At 33.4% G+C, this 18,659-nt stretch overlaps 1 protein-coding gene and 1 pseudogene across 1 annotated transcript; one reads left to right on the forward strand and one right to left on the reverse strand.

The window, feature by feature from the left end:
* The first annotated feature begins 72 nt into the window (after window positions 1-72).
* LOC134236210 (coiled-coil domain-containing protein 112-like) lies at window positions 73-14,448 on the forward strand. Its single transcript, XM_062718371.1, has 14 exons — window positions 73-99; window positions 4,897-4,994; window positions 5,673-5,794; window positions 7,111-7,200; window positions 8,856-8,931; window positions 9,382-9,565; window positions 9,761-9,847; window positions 9,990-10,139; window positions 10,227-10,367; window positions 10,584-10,679; window positions 10,981-11,130; window positions 11,538-11,633; window positions 13,876-13,994; window positions 14,343-14,448. The coding sequence occupies exons 1-14, from the start codon at window positions 79-81 to the stop codon at window positions 14,374-14,376; spliced, it is 1,464 nt and encodes a 487-aa protein (XP_062574355.1). The 5' UTR covers window positions 73-78; the 3' UTR covers window positions 14,377-14,448.
* Window positions 14,449-15,203: 755 nt separating this feature from the next.
* On the reverse strand, window positions 15,204-18,151 carry LOC134236201 (uncharacterized; annotated as a pseudogene).
* Window positions 18,152-18,659: the final 508 nt, after the last annotated feature.

Genomic DNA, 18,659 nt, shown 5'->3' on the forward strand with positions numbered 1-18,659 from the left:
CTTCTTTCGTGCGATATTTCACAATTAAGATACGAATACACTACTGGACGATTTGTTTAAAAAAGTTTTGTTTACAACATGGCGGCAATAGTCAAGGAGGTGAAGAAACTTGCAATATTTTTACCGATTTTTGTGATTATTTTGTGAAGGGTTGTTTTAATTGACTCTTATTTATCAATATTTGCACTCTGTCTATGTATTAATTCTATTTTTAATAATGTCTTGATTGCTTTTTCCTTGTGCTGCCATTGCATTTGCTGATTAAATGGATGGGTGACAAGTTTCAAGTTCACGATTCAATTGACAGGCTTCAGTATAACACTTCTTTGTCAAAAAATGTTCAATCTTTTTAAACACTTTTAAACTTATTTCAGTGAAAGTAATTTACTCTTAGGCAGAAACCATGAGAAGGCATTTGGGATAAATATAAACATTGTGATGTTTGGGGCTGTGGCATAGGTAGCTGTTTGCAGAGCACCTGACCAGTGATGCACTCTGCTACAGGGGTCCTGGGTTCAATTCTTTATTTCCTATGAAGCTTGTAACATGAGTTTTGATTGGTTAGCAAATCAGCTGTAAATTTTGGTACAGGCCTAGAAAAAAATTATGTTTCTTTCCTGTAACCAGACCGACTCATTCAAATTACCCCTGGGTGGATTTTTTTTTCTGCCAAATGTCAAAACTGAGTTTGATCAATCAGCTGATTCCATTTATTCAAAAAAAAATTAATTGTACATAGCTTAACTTGAGACATAAAATATGTCAAAATAGTTAACATTTACCTTAAATATAGAAAGAGTAATCATTACTGTAACATCAATTTCCCAGCACAACTTTTTGAAGTTCGTTTTCTGCGGATAGGCAGCCATGTTGGGTGTCCACTGTAAATATAACACTTAGTTTATTCAGTCTGGGGATGTTTGACCATTAATAAGCAAAACAAAAAATTTAAATAAAAAATTTTTAAAAATCCTGACCTACCGACACTTGAATTTTTTTTGAATGTTACAGGAAAGAAACATATTATTTTTTTAAGCCACATCAGACTTTGAGTTGGAGGTAAATAACATGACATCACAATGCATAGTCTCTCAATATCAAAAAGCAATTAATATGACGTAACAATGTCACATAGTACATAATTGCAAGGCTCAACACTAACTTTTTTAGGCCTTAGTCCAGCCGGACTAGTGCTTCTTTACTTTTACTAGTCCGCGTGCAATTTTATGAGTCCGTCCAAAAAATAAATAAATAAATAGAATAAACATTGCAATGTTAATTTTATACTCTTTTTTTCAATAAACAAAGCATTAACGTGAAATGTTTTATTCCAAGATTTGTTGAAATCTTGCAATCAGGAACTACCATTATATATTCACAATCTCATTCATTTTTCTGTGTACATGATTACATCATCCAGACATCTGGCATCTTCTTTATGTGTCATACTAAATCATGATTGCTAATGTGTTTTATTTCGTACTAATGAGTCCTAAATTACAAATTTACTTGGAATAAGCTAACTTCCCACAAAAAAGCCAGAAAGCTAAAAATACATACAGGGTTTTCCAGTGAAAATTGTCGAGAATTGAACATCTGTAAATTATTTATTTAAGAAAATTTTATTAGTCTGAGACTAAAGGACTAACATTAATGTCGAACCCTGTAACTGTAGTACAATATGTATGTAATAATTTGAAATACCACTGATAAGCCTTAGGTGTACCTTTGGTCTAAAAATTTACTAAAGAAAACTTGCAGTTTTCATTATCATTAAAGGTACATGTAGCAGTGCTCGAGCTGTGATTCGCCATTGTCGCCAATTGCGAATTTTTTTCAAAAGTGGCGAAAAGAAATTCATAAGTGGCGAAAATGATTTTTTTAGATGTACCATGTACAAAATTTGTGTAGTCCTGGTTAGCTCCTTTGTTTATTCAATGTACCTGGTATACAGATAAGTCCCTTTGTTTATTTAATGCAGCAGAGGTGTGAAAACTGAAACCTACATGTAGGAAATGGGTGCGTATCATTACCGCTACATTTTCAAAAATTTCATTACCGCTACATAGTCATTACCGCTACAAAAAACCTTACATTACCGCTGCATAAAAAAGTATACATTACCGCTACATTGCCTCTTTGGTTAGCCAGTCACTTCTGTGTGTACAGTACAACCTATACATGCATAAGACCCCTTTCCCCTGCCCACCAAGGGAAGGTGAAAGTAGGACTTTGAGCAGGATGTTTTTTAATTATTATTATTAAAATCATTTTTTTTTCATAAAACACAAAAAAAATAAAATCAAGCGCTGTTTATAGATAAAATTCTACGTTTTTTCATATGTTTTTACACTATCGCTAAAGCCTTGAAAGCCATTTGCTTGACATATTGTTGTTTTCTAAATTTATAACCATCGATAAGTAAGGCGGCATTCCCTCGATTTGTAACAACTTCTCAATTGTGGTCATAATTAAATGATTAAATAATTAAATTTCGACTGTAGAGTAATTTATATATATATATTCTACGTTTATGTATATATATATATATATATATATATATATATATATATATATATATATATATATATATATATATATATATATATATATATATATATATATATATATATATATATATATATATATATATATATATATATATATATATATATATATATATATATATATATATATATATATATATATATATATATATATATATATATATATATATATATATATATATATATATATATATATATATATATATATATATATATATATACTCATCCTGATTAAATTGTGAGTGAATTCTGTTGATTAGAACTCATATACCGAACCATACCTGGCTAAATCGATATGTAGCGGTAATGAGTTATTTTTTGGCCGGGAAAATGTAGCGGTAATGATCGGTCCAAAATCTGAAAAAATGTAGCGGTAATGAGTTGAAATTTTTGGCAATGTAGCGGTAATGTTGAACTCCCTAGGAAATCATGTCTCGCTTGAACGAACACAGCTGACTAGGAAACTATCCTGGAGCAATAAAGGGTTACAAAATTGCTGGAAGTAAAATAATTTGGATTAAACAAGGGGAATAAAGTGTTTTTAGGAGCTGAAGTTCGTAAATAAAAGATTTTTATCAACAAAATCTGGATCTATGTAGATCGTTTTTTTTTTACCGAAAATAGGGAAACATGACGAAAATTGTAAAGAATAGCTTCAAATTTTACCTATTAAAAATTGAAAATGTGTACATTATACAATGTGTACCATAAACTGACAAAGAGTGAAAAAGAAATTGGTTTGGAAACAGAATTATCTTAGTAAATTACACTGAGTTATTTACAATTACATGAGCTTGCATATAATTAAACACTGGAGTCTCCAAGTTGTTAAAATAAAGTCAAGTTTTGAACCTAATTTTCATTACTTTGTAATTAAGGTCTTCCGTCTTCAGCGGACGACCTTCTTGTTATTCATTGGTTTCTTTTCCACTGTTTTTCTTATTATTGTTTTTCCTACCGATTTTGTGCACGCAATTTCTCAAAAACGGCTGGTTATATTTTTATGAAACTTGATGCATTCTTTTTCATTTTGATGGCGTCACTTCCGGTTCGAAGATTTTCGCAATTTTGTGATTTTTAAGGGTCAGTTTGTCCGTCGCTCTTCTTAATAACCGCTCATCACAGGAAGATGAAACCTTTTCTGGAAGATAGAGCAACATATGTAGATTTGCATTGTGTTGTTAACTTTCACCGGAAGTACTGCACGTTAACGTTCAGTAGGGTCTGAAAAAAGTCATACTGAGCGTTTCAAAATTTCTAACACCTTTTGTATTATATCGTTTTACTTGTAAATATTTTGTTAAAACATATAGAACAAAAGTTGTGAAAAATTTTGAGATCTTTAAAATGATACCTCGAAAAAAGGGCTGGCCCCTAAAATTAAAGCCCTAGAGGGGCCACAAGTTTTTCCTTTATATCTCAAAAAGTATTGAGAATTTATAATACGTCAAAGAAGCAAAGTTGTTCAAAATGTCAAGCTTAATCTATTGGAGTTTTCGAAAAACGTCCGGCGACGTCACTTCCGGCCAAACCGGAAGTAGTCGGAAAACGCGTATTTCTGCCGTTCTTGACAAGTTTTTTAAACAATATCTGTCACTGGGAGCATAAAAATTATTTTTCCGTCCGTCGACGTCACTTCCGGTCAAACCGGAAGTGGCAAAAAACTGGCTTATTTTTGCATAAATTAACATATACTTAGAGGATTTAAACCATTTTTTACTCATTTTCGTAAAAATGAAAGCTACTTCTGGTCAAACAGGACGGAAGACCTACTCGTTGCTTTGCAACGAGCTTTGCTCTAGTTATACTTCTTTTATCACTTTCCTTGATTAATGAAATGATTAAAAATTCCATTTTTAAAAAATGTCATATATATTTACTAGGTCTGTACCCCCCCCCCCTTTCCCAGGCAAAAAAAAATATATTACATATATAAACAAGAGGAAATTTTCTGTCAAGAGTTGGCTGATATCAATTCAATATCAAATTAATTGTATAAATGGATACTACCATAAGCTTTAAACATTTCAATTTTAAATCAATGTCTGTGATAAAGATAATTTAAAAAATTGAATAACGTAAAGTGCATTGCATTGTCGAGAAATCAGATGTAAGGATGCCTTAAATTTCCTTTTGTCGCTAAAAGTGGCGAAAAGTATTTTCGGTACAGTGGGACCCCTGACCTGTAGCTACTATCAAGCCAATATAGTGCTGTACCAGTGCACAATTAAAAAGTAGCTGAGCTTTATGAAATTACAGGTTATCTGCAATTTAACGCTTTAGGTTTTCGTAAACTTTAACACTTCTGTTTTATCTGTATTTTTTTCAGAATGAAGAGAGAGAGAAAAATGTATTGGCATGGAAAAACAAAATGGAAAAAGCAAAGAAGGGTGAAATCCTCAGAGAGTTAAGGAAATTAAGTGTACAGTAAGTAAATTATTCTTATTTCATCAACATTTACGTATCTCTCGACCTTTTTTAAAATGTGATAATGAAAATTTGTGCTTGAAAAAAAGTCATTTGTTCCATTCTGTTAATCAGTTTTTTTGGTTGTAACCTAAAAACAGAAAAATTGTGCAAATGATCTGTAGGTTATGCTTTGGCTGCATTGTTGCACATGTATGACTAATAATAGTTCAAGGGAATCATTGTATCTTTGGACAAAATGTTTAACTGAATTACTAGCCTTGGTAGAGTTTGGTCAAATCTATGTAGAAGAAGATCAGATCTGGGCACATGGGAAACGGGTATAACATAGCATTGGTATTTTATACTGCTGTGAGTACAGTTAGTTCAATGGGCTTTACCTGCTGTATTTGAATAATATTTTTAGGCATCTTTGCTTGAAGCCTACTGAAAGTTTGTGTCCTCCATTTCGCTTAAATTACACTGAAAGATTTCTAAGATAAATATGATAATATGAATCAAGCTATACATCTAAAACCTCATTAAGTCATACATATTTCTCATGTAAGTGTGTGTGTAAATTAAATTCATATCAATAACTTTATTTGTGCAAAAAGTGTGTAACACGAACGACAAAAAAAAATACACAATACACTTATGACATTATTACAAATTCAGCATACATTTGAACTTATTTAGGGTGGTTGCTATGGAACGTGAGAAAACAACTCACCTTTACAGTAAGAGGAGTGAATTCAGACATGACTTTGCTTCCCTTGAGGAGATGGATTCCAAAATGACAGCAGAGATCAAGTCAGAACGTAGGCATCTGAAGATCTTTAGATTTCTATAAACTTTGTATATACCGGTATCTGTATGCTTGTTCCTTGAATTCTCTAGATCTTTCCTAGAGCCAGATCAACTTGTTTTAGTTGATGCATGTTGAGTCACCAAACTTGGCACTTAAGGAGGAACAGGACCTCTAGCTTAAAAAATTCCTGTCAATGAATTTTTTTCGTATTTTTTATATTACTAATTTAATATGTACTTTACATTTTAAAACGGTCCTGTCAAAGGATTTCTTGACTTATTTAAAAGATATCGCCCCACAAATACCGCCCTGTGTAGAGTTTGTATGGAGTTTAGATACTTCATGTTTACGGGCCCATAACGGAGTCCATCATGCGAATTTTTACGCACAAACGATAAATATTATAGATAACAGTATATACTCAAATATTTCAGAATATTCATTGTGTTTAAATTATCTGAAAGCAATTGTTTTAATTTTATCTAGTATTTGGGTGGGATAATTTCTGCATTTTTCAAGGCAGCTTCAACGACAAAAACCTCACTGGGAAAAAATTCTGTTAATAAATATTTCTAAATTTACGATTGAATGTCAGTCCTTCATCGTAATTATTTACTGCATAAATATCACAGGGTGAAGCTTACCTCAATTTCGCACAGGACATCGTTGAATTAGACGTAAGCATGATAAAAACGCTGAACATGTTTGTATTTTCCGAGTGCGGGAAATCAATTGTGACGTCACACGAAAACATAAACATTCAAAATTATCTAAATGGAGAGAATCTCTGCTACTAAACACGAAAAAATATTCATTTTAAAAAATCTGCTTTAGAAATGTATCACGATACATTGACTGTGACCTGTTTATTATGAAATTAAACTGATCATGATGGGTGTGTGTACTTGATCTCACTGCACTGAAAATTCAAACACTACGTCTATGACGTCACTGACGTCAAACTGCAGGGTAAAGAGAAACAAATGTGTGGACTGGGCAACTTCACAATATCTAAATGATGGCAAGATCTTTAAAAATTTTATGAGTAATAATTTCTAAAATTAAACATGTTAAATGTTTAAACAGCAATTGTAGAATTTAGAATAAAATTCCACAAGAACTGTTGATTTTAACAACGTTTAACATGTATATCATCACCGATTATGACGTAATATGTCTTTTTAGTCATGTGACATGTGCCCTGTCTCCCCTTAATGATTGGTTGTCAAATCAGTCAATTTATATTTGAAATTCAATTCATCAGAAATCTTAAATATTTCAAAGGAAATTTTTTGTAACCAAATTTTACTTATTTTTTTTATGTAGAGGTGAAAGTGAAGCAGCAGCTTGAAAAGATCAGTCATATGGTAAAACGCTTTCACAAAGAGTTGAAAGATGTGAAGCCAACACCAGAATGTAAGTTTTCTTCATTTAAGTATCAAAGCCCCTCAGAAGTTTACATGCATTGTCTGTGATCAATTGTTTTAGTATTACTAAGACGACTGATAACAGAAAATGCACGTAAATGTCAGAGGAGCTTAAAAGAATTTTAAAAAACTTTTATCAATCATAACTTCAAAAACAAAATAAAATTACTAAAATGTCAGCATACCATAATAAAATAAGGAAATAAATTCATTCTAAGTAACAAATTTAAAGTCTTAATCTTTTTAAAGTCAATTGTGAGTTAAATGTTAAATGGATAACATTGATATACTGTAGATCTCCACAATTTTGCAACACTTAATTTTGTGACAAACCCATTGAATAAGTTTTGAAGGAGACAAAATTTTCATGAATTCTTTTTTTTTTCTGTTTTTTTTTTTGGGGGGGGGGTTGTTTTGTTTTTTTGCATATAATCACAGTATTTAACGAGAGGCCCATGGGCCACATCGCTCACCTGAGCAATGTGGCTAGGAAAAAAGCAGAAATCAGTTTATAATTGAAAAGTTTAAACCCAACAGTGGTCCCAACCAATCCTTAAAAGGGATAGGGTATGATCAGAAGAAACTAAAATCAAAACTAACTAAGGATGCTTGCATATTTCTTTGACTACCTGTGGCTTTATTGCCCTTTTCATTTGAACTTACATTGTGGCCCCACCCTACCCACAGGGGTCATAACTTGAACAAAATTGAATCTACATGAGAATGCTTCCATATGAATAGGACTAATCATGGCTTTGCTATACTTGAAAAGAAGATTTTTAAAGATTTTTTTCTACTTGTTTCTATGTAAAACTTAGATTCCATGTTGTGGCCCTGCCCTACTCCCAGGTGTCATGATTTGAACAAACTTGAATCTCCAGTACCTGAGGATGCTTCCATAAGAATATGATCATTCATACCTTTGCTGTTCCAGAGAAGAAGATTTTAAAAGAATTTCCCTATATATTTCTATGTAAAATTTTGATCAGCCATTGTGGGCCCGCTCTACCCCCACGGGTCATGATTTGAAGAAATTTGAATCCACACTACCTGAGGATGTTTCCCTATAAATTTCAACTTTCCTGGCACAGTGGTTCTTGAGAAGAAGATTTTTAAAGAATTTTCTTACATATTTCTATGTAAAACTTTGGGCCAAGACCCCCAAAAAAACTTGAATCTACACTTGGCTTCTATAAGTTTCATCTTTCCTGGCACAGTACTTAAAACAAATTTTCACAATTTCTGCAAAAATATGGCCCTTATGAACAAAGTTGACTCCCCTTCACCTAAGGATACTTTGTGCTAAGTTTGGTTGAAATTGGCCCAGTGGTTCTTGAGAAGAAGTCGAAAATGTGACAAGTTTACGCCAACAACAACGACGACAATGACAGACAACAGTGAGACAAATTTTGAGCAGAATAGCTCACTTGAGCCTTCGGCTCAGGTGAGCTAAAAACTTATTAACAAATGAATTTTTCACACAATTACCTAAAAATAAAAATTTCTTGTAAAAACATGTAAAAATGGATATAAATGTAACTGGTAGAACAAAAAAAGTTTAATGTTGTACTTGATACATGTACTTAAAACTTTATCATTGGCAAAAATATATGATCAGTGAATAACAATTGCTTGATTAATTAGTTGTAGAAAAACTGAAAGTGACCATGGAAGAGATAGAGGGCACTATAAACAGCTTTAAAGAAAACCAAAGAAAACAGTAAGTAGTTTATATTAACCAGAATGTGTTATATATTCGAAGACCTTTTGAAAAAAATAAAATAAGTGATGGAAGGAATTGGGATGGGGATAAAGAAAAAAAGAAATATATCTTTTTTTACAGCTTTACTTCATTGTACAATGTACTGGTTATTTGCCTTTTAAAATACCCTAATTTATTCCACTTATATTAAATGAGCATCGCTTCTTATAATAAATTTCCTCATTATATTCAGATTATATTGCAATACATGTACCAAAATATAATTAAAAACGTGAAGATATTAGTAATCAATCTCATAAGAAACTGCAAACAATACAAATCTATAAACATGGATGCCAGAGAATTCCAGAGATGGGATCAGGTGCCAAGGAAGAGTAAGCATCCCTGCTCTGATCAGAAATTTTCAGCTAACGGATCTCTATATTCCTATACATTAAAATCTTACAGTTATGAAGAGTTAATCAGAGATGAGAGGGTAACGTCTCAGGAAATCCAGGCTCTAGAGAGGAAGTTTGATGCCTGGAGTCAACTCTCAGAAAAATCCAACAACAAAAACAAACCTTCCCCAGCTCCATTAGCCAGTGCTAGAGACATCACCAAAGATCTGCCACCACAAGTAGCAGCATTTGAGGTTGGATTTATATAAAAAAAATATTTTTCAATTTCAAGTCATTTCTGACACATGATATGGATTAAAAATGAGAAAATAAACTAATTTTAAAGGTCCAGATTTATTCTCTTTGTTGTTTTACATGTAAATGATTATTTTTTTTCCATTCTGATATCTTGCTGTTTGAGTTTGATTATCAACACTTGTTAATTACAGAAATTTCTGGAGGAAACAGGGGGTATAAGAGGTGGCTGGGATGAATATGATCATGGTACATTCCTCAAATTCAGGAACAGATATAAGGTATAAATGGGGGTGCATTTTTGTATATAGACTCTTAATTAAAACTGAGCAGAAGAAAATATCTATGAAAGTAGACTTTGTAATATACTTGTATTGTTTTGTATTGTTCTATTCTTTGAACTCCTAGAATCATCATTTTCAGGGGAAGACAATTTTTATAAAACATGCACTGGTGGCCATACCAACTAAAACAGAGGAGGAAATCACAGATCATGAGGAGTGGTATCAGACATATCTATCCATGAATGAGAAGAAGAAAGAGAGCATTCGGAAGTGGAGGGAGCGAAAGGAGGTAACTTTCATAAAAAAATACAAAGGAAAGTTTTGAATCCATTCCATTCAGTATGATACTTTAAATTTGTCAAAAATCTTTAAAAAGGGTGAGAAAGAGGATGTTCTAAGTAAAGTGGAAACAGAGCTAGCAGAGGAGCAAGAAAAAGAGAAACAAAAACAAGAGAGGTTAAAAGAGCAACTAGAAGAGGAAAAAAGACAGAGATTTAGTCAGTTGAATGCTTGGAAGGTATGTAGAAACTAAGATGGACATTAATTTTTATTTAGTAAATTACTCAAGAGCAATACATGTAATTTATCCCTAATTCTTTTTTTTAAATTGCATGTTTTAAATTTTTTATTCTATAGACATTGTTTTAAAAGAGGACATAGTTTCTGTCATGGTTAGTTGAAATTACATGTATTGGGTTTCAGAGCTGACTTTTGTATGAATTTGAAATTTCAGGTGCAAAAAGAATTAGAAAGGGCACAAGCAGAAGAAAAAAAGCTGAGAGTTGCATTAGAGAAAGCAAAGAAAGAAGAAGAGAGAAAGAAAGAAAAGGTCACTTTTCAATAAAAATAATTTCATATAAACTTTTAAATAAAGTTTTAAAAAAATATATGAATGATGGTACATGCATGTATCAGATAGACCAAATGATGTGAAATGTTTTATTGTTGACAAGCTCCTACATTTTAGTTTATGTATAGTTTACAAGTTAGGTAGTTAAGAGTATGTAGATTTTAAACACAGAGTAGAGACACTGTTGCTGAACTGGAGTGCAAAATGATGGTAGAGATAAGTAATTGGCATTTTACCTGCAGGTTGAATTTAAAATGAGGAATTTTGCTTTTTATCATAGGCTGAATTGAAACAGAAAGTAGAGATACACAAGAAGGAGAGAGAGGAGGAGGAGAGGTTTTTGGAGGAACAGAAGAGAGCGTGGGAGCAGGAGGACAAAGAAAGACAGAAACAAATCTCGGCCAGGGAGATTCACCGATTCAGGGACAGGGTCAGTTATTGTCTCAAATTTCAGATACATCCTCAGCTACATTTAAACAATAAAATGTCTTTCTTTGGTTGTTAGTATGAGAATTAACATCGCAGATGTTACAGAAAAATGTGTACTTTTTCAAAATCACAGTATGAGTAGATTGAGAAGAGGGCCTACTTAATTATGGTTAATTTGCAAGATTTCAGAAAATTCTTATTACTGATGACCTATATCCTTTATAAAAATACATGATACTATATACTTTATACTGTGTATGCCACCTTTGAGAGAGTTAGAGTTAAAAATTCTTCTAGACTAAGACTACTTGATTACCGTACTAAGCTGTAATGAGTTACAATTTCTCTCTTTTATGCCAAATTTACGTTACTATAGTATTGAGTAGGAAATTTTGTTTTGATTTTTAGGACCAGAAGAAAATGCAAGAAAAGTTAGCAAAGGAAAAGGAAAAAGAAAATGAAAAAATAGAGAAGCAAAAACGTCTGGATAGACTTAGAGAACAGGTAAACATCACCTCTAATAGTAAAATGGTGGTAGTTTTATGATATATGTCATGTAAATGAGCTTTATCTACTGTAAAACGAGAAAATTTGGCACATACGTATTTTAGCACAAATGCAATTGGGAATACATTGGCGCAAATAAAATTAGCGCTTGCACTTGTCATTAAAATATATTAATGTGATAATACTTTTTTAATCCATGCCTGTATTTGACTTTTTAGTTAGTCAAGCACAGAAACACAATAGCACTCCCATATATAAGTAAACAATCATCAACTTTACCGTGGTGTTGCAATCACATAGACGTGGCACATTGGTAATTTTTTAATTAATTTTATTTTAAATAAAAGAAATGGAGTATTCACGCATTTTAATAAATTAAAACAATGCATGCATCAAAGGAAAGTTACTTGGATTAACGGTAATCATAATCAGGTATTGTCTGCAAGCTCAATCGCCATGCTTGATTGCATTGTTTACCTCAAGGCGATAGATGATTGACACGCCGAGAAGCCATACTTTGAAGGTGCTAATGATAAGTATCGGGTAACAACTAACAATAGTTTAATTAAATAAATTATGATTTGGCAGAACTTTCTCGATTGATCCTAATATGTACAGTACTAGTGTTTATTTAAGGAATAACTGTCTTATTTTTCGATTTTATGATGTGATCAATCGATTGGGTTGCGTGATAATTTGCAGAAACGCCAATTGATTGATCATAGTCATGAAATTGAAAAATAAGAGAGTTATTCCTTATATTTACATGCTTTGATTCCGCCAATCCACGTGCTCCAAGCCCTGCTTCTGTCTAGCTGTTTGTTCTGCCCTGCACATGGTTTTTTTGGAACAGCGCCAATACATTGATGGGGAAATAAATACATTTACAATTTGTAATTTTTTCTCGGACAAAGACATTGGAAATGTAAATATATAAAATTCAACGACCCTTCGACATTACGTAATTGCGCGTTCCGGTTTACATGTACTTATGTGAAAGCTTTGAACATAGACAACAAAATAATATTTAGAATTCCATTAGCGCACAATAAATTTTAGCGTTCAGGGGCTCTTGCGCCAAAGGCGCTAAAATTAGTAGTGCTCCAAATATTCTCATTTTACAGTATTAAAATTATTCTATCCTGAAAAATGATGGATATGTAACATTATATGTCTGTTTAAATAAAATTGTGGCAATAGACTCATTTTAATATAATACTATTTTACTACATTGGCCATTGCTGCCAAAGAAAAGCAAGTCAGCTGTTGGTTAGGAAGCCTTTGGCCTTGATTGCCGGCAATTGTTTGAACACTTACTTTTCATGTTATGGTTAAGATGTATGTTAATTTTCATTTCAGTGTAAAAAGTTAAATGCTTTTTAGCTCACCTGAGCTGAAAGCTCAAGTGAGCTTTTCTGATCACCCGTTGTCCGTCGTCCGTCTGTCTGTCTGTCTGTCCGTCCGTCTGTAAACTTTTCACATTTTCAACTTCTTCTCAAGAACCACTGGGCCAATTTTAACCAAACTTGGTACAAAGCCTCCTAGGGTGAAGGGGAATTTGAATTTTAAAAATCAAGGACCAAATCCCCTTACAAGGGGAGATAATCAAGAAAAGACAAAAATAGGGTGGGGTCATTAAAAAATCTTCTTCTCAAGAACCACTGGGCCAGGAAAACTGAAACTTATGTGGAAGCATCCTTGGGTAGTGTAGATATTAAATTGTTAAAATCATGACCCCCGGGGGTAGGGCGGGGCCACAATAGGGAATCCAAATTTAACATAGAAATGTATAGAACAAATGTTTAAAAATCTTCTTCTGAAGAACCACTGGGCCAGGAAAGCTGAAACTTATGTGAAATTATCCTTGGGTAGTGTAGATATTAAATTGTCAAATTCATGACCCCGGGGGTAGGGCGGGGCCACAATAGGGAATCCAAGATTTACATAGATATACACTGTATTTAGGAAAAATCTTTTTAGAATCTTCTTCTCAAGAACCACTGGGCCAGGAAAGCTGAAACTTGTGTCGAAGCATCCTGGGGTAGTGTAGATTCTAAAGTATTAAAATCATAAAAGGGAAAAGGGTAGTGGGGTACGATAGGTATAGCAAGAGGGAAAATCTGGTAAAGAACTGCATCACCTAAGTTACTCAGGTGAGCGATGTGGCCCATGGGCCTCTTGTTAAGTGTTTTGACAATGTTTCTGTCGTTGAGTCACATTAATATGCCTTCTTCCTCAGGTTGATGTAGAAGTGGACAGAGACCCAAACAGATTGTTAAAACCTACGGCAGGCTGGACATCAAGACTGAAGGACAAGGGACCCACTGGATCAGGGCCCGTCATAAATATGCCCCACAGGTAATGTTATAAATAGACAAATATCATAAGTGAAATCATAGACCTTAGAAAAATCTGCAGTTTCAGTTTGCTCAATTTTTATGTCCTACATTCCATCTAGCAAAGTTTTTAGTCAATACTGTGCATTAGGATTTTTTCTTTGCTTTAAACACAGTTCATCATACTATAGGTGGAGAACTGTAGCTCTGCTTAAGAAAATTCAGACAGATAAGGCTTTATCTGACCAAATTTTCTCTAGCAGAGAGCTACAGTTCTGCAGCTAATCATATGATACATATTTAATTAAAATAGGTCCATTGCATACTGATTTTGTCAAAGAATTTAGATTTGAATTATTTTCTTTTTTAGGGCTATTCCGTCCTGGCGTCAAGGAATGACATGACGTGCGGCTACTGGTCTATTTGTGATGTTTATTGTGCTTTCTTTTTTCCTAGAAAAATAAAATTATATTTTCAAGATTATTTTATTGTCAATTTATATGCATATCATTTTGTAGCAATATAGTTTTTAGCTCACCTGAGCTGAAAGCTCAAGTGAACTTTTCTGATCCTCCGCTTTACGTCGTCCTTCTAGCTGTCGGTCCACCTGTAAACTTTTCACATTATCAACTTTTCTCAAGAGCCACTGGGCCAATTTCAACCAAGCTTGGCACAAAGTATCCTTGGGTAAATGGGAGTTAAAATCTTAAAATGAGGGACCAAGTCTTCATACAAGGGGAGATAATCAAGAAAAACAAAAATAGGGTGGGGTCATTAAAAAAATCTTCTCTAGAACCACTGGGCCAGAAAAGTTGAAAAATATGTGGAAGCATCCTGGGGTAGTGTGAATTCTAAATTGTAAAAATCATGACCCCCAGGGGTAGGGCATGGTCACAATAGGGAAGTTTTAAAATGAAATACTCGATCAGTATAGGAAAAATATTTATGGAAGTTTTGAGAGAACTAGAACTGAAAGTTGCTATAAATACACTTCAGATAAATATTTTTCTGAACAATCAGAAAAGGGTATTTTTACTCACCTTGAATTTCAAAGAAACAAAAAAGAGAGAACATGTTTTTGTTTTATTTTTCCTCAATAAATTTTTTCACAAAAAATCTTTAAAAGTAAAATAAGGTAAGAAGAAGCAGGTACCATCAAATATAATTACATCCACTGAATATTTTCACCTGCATTTCTTAAGAAAACCACTTTCGTTTATTGCTAAGCATATCACCTAGCTGTACAGATCTCTTGAGCAGTGGCTGTTGCATCAACCAAACATACAGTGACCACGTAAAACAGCTGCACATTAATTCCAGACCGTTCTAACAACCAAAGAAAGAATCGTCTATGAAGTTCATACATATATGAAGATATTTGCTCTCTGCATGTTTATATAATAGAGATATACCACACATGTACGAGGGTCATTTAAAAAATACGTAGACAATGCTTCTCATCGTCAAATAATTATTACAAGATTATAGATCAACACATTTCCGTAAACATAAACATTTATTTTATCGAAGTGTGAAGTTTCATTCCATTTGATTAAATAGAACTCATGTTAACCAAAATTTAAACCAACATGTTTTGTTACCACGGAGCACGGTTAACCAACATTGTAACGTCAAAGACAACGTTGAGAAAATTTGTCAAAATTATACTAATTTTCTTAATTTCATAAACGGTTTGTAGCGTCTTCCCCATTTAAAAAAAAAACAACATATCCATAACACTTAACACCTAGGTTGCAAACGATTGTACAAATATTTAATATAAGCTTGAATAAGAATGTCATTGTTTTCAAATTCTTTAATTTACCATGTAACTCTATTAATTCTGCAACAGTGAAGCACACTTCACGTGCAATGACGTTCCTAACTATTTCAACAATATTTTTAACTTTAACCTGTTTCTTTGCAGACAATTCATTGTATGATTCAAACTCGCTACCACTCAAAAATTGTATTTTTCATTTAATACAAGTACACAGATTATTTTTCACACAGATCCTGGTTTATACGGATTTTTTAAGCTTGTAGAAGAAGTTTCCCGAATGAAAAGTTGAAAAGTACAATTTTATTGCTACTTGCTGCTCCGTGACGTCCTCCAACGTCATAGTTTTTTGCTTTTTTAAATCAAGTTCATATGTATTTAGAAACTGATATCTTTTAAACGGAGCGACATATTACATAACCTGATTTCATTTTAATTAATACAGCAATACTTTATTTAAACATGTAGATTCCATTTCGTTTCAGCTCCATTTATTAGAGGTATGGCTGTAAATACTATAAAGTGAAAATCAGTAAATTACTCAATTGTGACGGTGCTCCGTGACCCCATTTCTGCTGTTCTAAATCCTTGATAATTTTAATAAATATGAAGATACATTCCAATTTTTTTACTAAAATTATTTGAATCTGTTGTTAACATATTTGTACCAAATTTGGATATAATATAACGTTAAATAAAAAAGTTGGGACAAAAGTCTACGAACTTTTTGAATGACCCTCGTATATATTTGTTTTTATTGCTCCATATAATTCTTTTGACTACACCACTCTTTCGCTCCCCGATTATCAAGTCCCCATCACTGACAATGGACACAGCTCGTGGTCTTTGAAGTCCTTGTATTGGAATAATGTATCTCAAGAATCGCCCATCCATGTCCAACATATGGATCTTGTCTCCCACAGAGTCAGTTATGATATGTCCCACTGAATCAGTTATGAGTGAACAGGGAAAGAAATTTCTTTCTTTCCCTTTGTAAGAGAAACGAAATATTCCTAATTTGTTGACAGCAATGGCAGATTCTTTCTCGCAGTCGGTTACTATGATGTCTTCATTGACATTCTCGGCAATGTAGAACGCGTTTTCGTACAGAGGGTGATACTGCGAGTCATACTGTATTTCTTGGCGTACAGTGCTAGTGCTGCTATATCGCACGACTTTGGACTGAGGTTTCTTATAGAGACAGACCAGTTGGTCACTTGACAAAGTACTCGTGATTCCACATGGCTTCCATTCCCTGGTTTCAAACAGCATCACTTCAGCGTTGTCATTGGATATTTTTTTTTCAATCCATTTTTAGCAGAAAAGACCATTTGCATGTTGAACATAGTCAAGTGCAAGCCTGGTACTGGAATGTGGATTGTTTTATAATGGATTCCTTCGAGATCGAACAACTTGAGTTCTCCATTCGTTCCACCGACCCATACTCTGTTATTAGTTGTTAAAGCAATGTCATAGAGGCGCTCTTCAAATTCACATTCAGGAAACCCGCAGTCTATTGTGGCGATAACCTCTGGTGGCTTTAACCTTTTCTGACTCGGAAAATCGTCGTCCGTGTCTAACAATTCAGGGAGGGAAAGTTTTCTTTCTTGAATTTTGTCAATGTAACCAAAAAAGTTCTAAAATAGTTTTCTTCAATTTCACATTTATAAAAGACCGGAAATGACCTTTCCGCAACATGTAAAGACTTTTCATGCTTTTTCATCACCGATATGCATTTCTTCATTTCCCCAACATTCTTTGATTTTGTCAATTTCTTCGTTTTCATTTTCATAATATCCATCTCCGCCATCTCTTCCTCTAATTCTTGTTTCTGTGTTTGAAGTGCTAATTCATGCTCTACTGCATCTTATCTAGTTCCTGGTGGAGATTCTTCACTATTTCTTGAATACGATTTTGCCATTCTTCATCCCGTTCTGTCACTTCATTCTTCCTTCTCTGGTATATCTTCGGTAAAGAAGACAATCTTTGTGTTGTATGACGAAGGATTTCGTCCACCTCAAGCTTGAAAGACTGAAGACGCTTATTTTCATGCATGATAACTTTCAAGAGTTCTTGAATTTTTTTTCAGACAATTCAGATATTTCATGATGACTGTGCTTCGTTGAAATGCAAACCACACATGTTGGACATTCGCATGTTGCGCAGTAGGTATAACATTCCTGTTGTGGATGGGTATCACAAATACAAGACTCGTCATATCTACAGGCATACTCCACAAAATCGTGTCCATTTTTTGACTTAATGTGGAGATGAGTTATCACACATGGATCGCAAAGACTGACTCTGCATCGTTTGCAATAAAAGAAGGGGACTGGTCTATCTTTGCATTTTTCACATCCAAGGATATGATGGAATTGGCTCATTTCATTGGTCGTCATAATTCTTTAAGTATATAGCCTGTGGGGAAAAATGCTATAATTAATGTTATGTCTTTAATATAACATATTTAAAAATTACAGAAAGTTTCACAATGTGCATTATACAGGTCTTGTACAGTATAGGCTTTCCCTTTAAACCCACCCCATCCCCTTCCTCCAAGAAAACTGACTCTGGAGTAGGATCCCCCTTGGAAAGCAGGCTCTAGGTAAGGATTTCCCCCACAGAAAATTACTCTAGAGTAGAATTTTTCTTTATGGAAGTTCTACACCAGATTCAAATTTACGGGGGGGGGGGGGGTGTTAAATCCTACTCTGTAATTAAGCTTTCTCCCAGAACCAATTTAAACCCAAATAAAATGTCTTGGCCGTATTTGTGTATTAGTGGGAGAGAGGGCAACATATTATTACAAATGTCCTTTCTTCGAAGTGCTACCAGTTCCCTTTAGCATACAAAATATGAAAGTTAAACTTTCAAAACTTTAAAATCTCATTTTTCTCAGTAACTATC

This window comes from Saccostrea cucullata, unplaced genomic scaffold (genome assembly GCF_032062105.1).
Source record: "Saccostrea cucullata isolate Sc308-1 unplaced genomic scaffold, CSIRO_AGI_Scuc_v1 ctg172, whole genome shotgun sequence".
Lineage (NCBI taxonomy): Eukaryota > Metazoa > Mollusca > Bivalvia > Ostreida > Ostreidae > Saccostrea > Saccostrea cuccullata.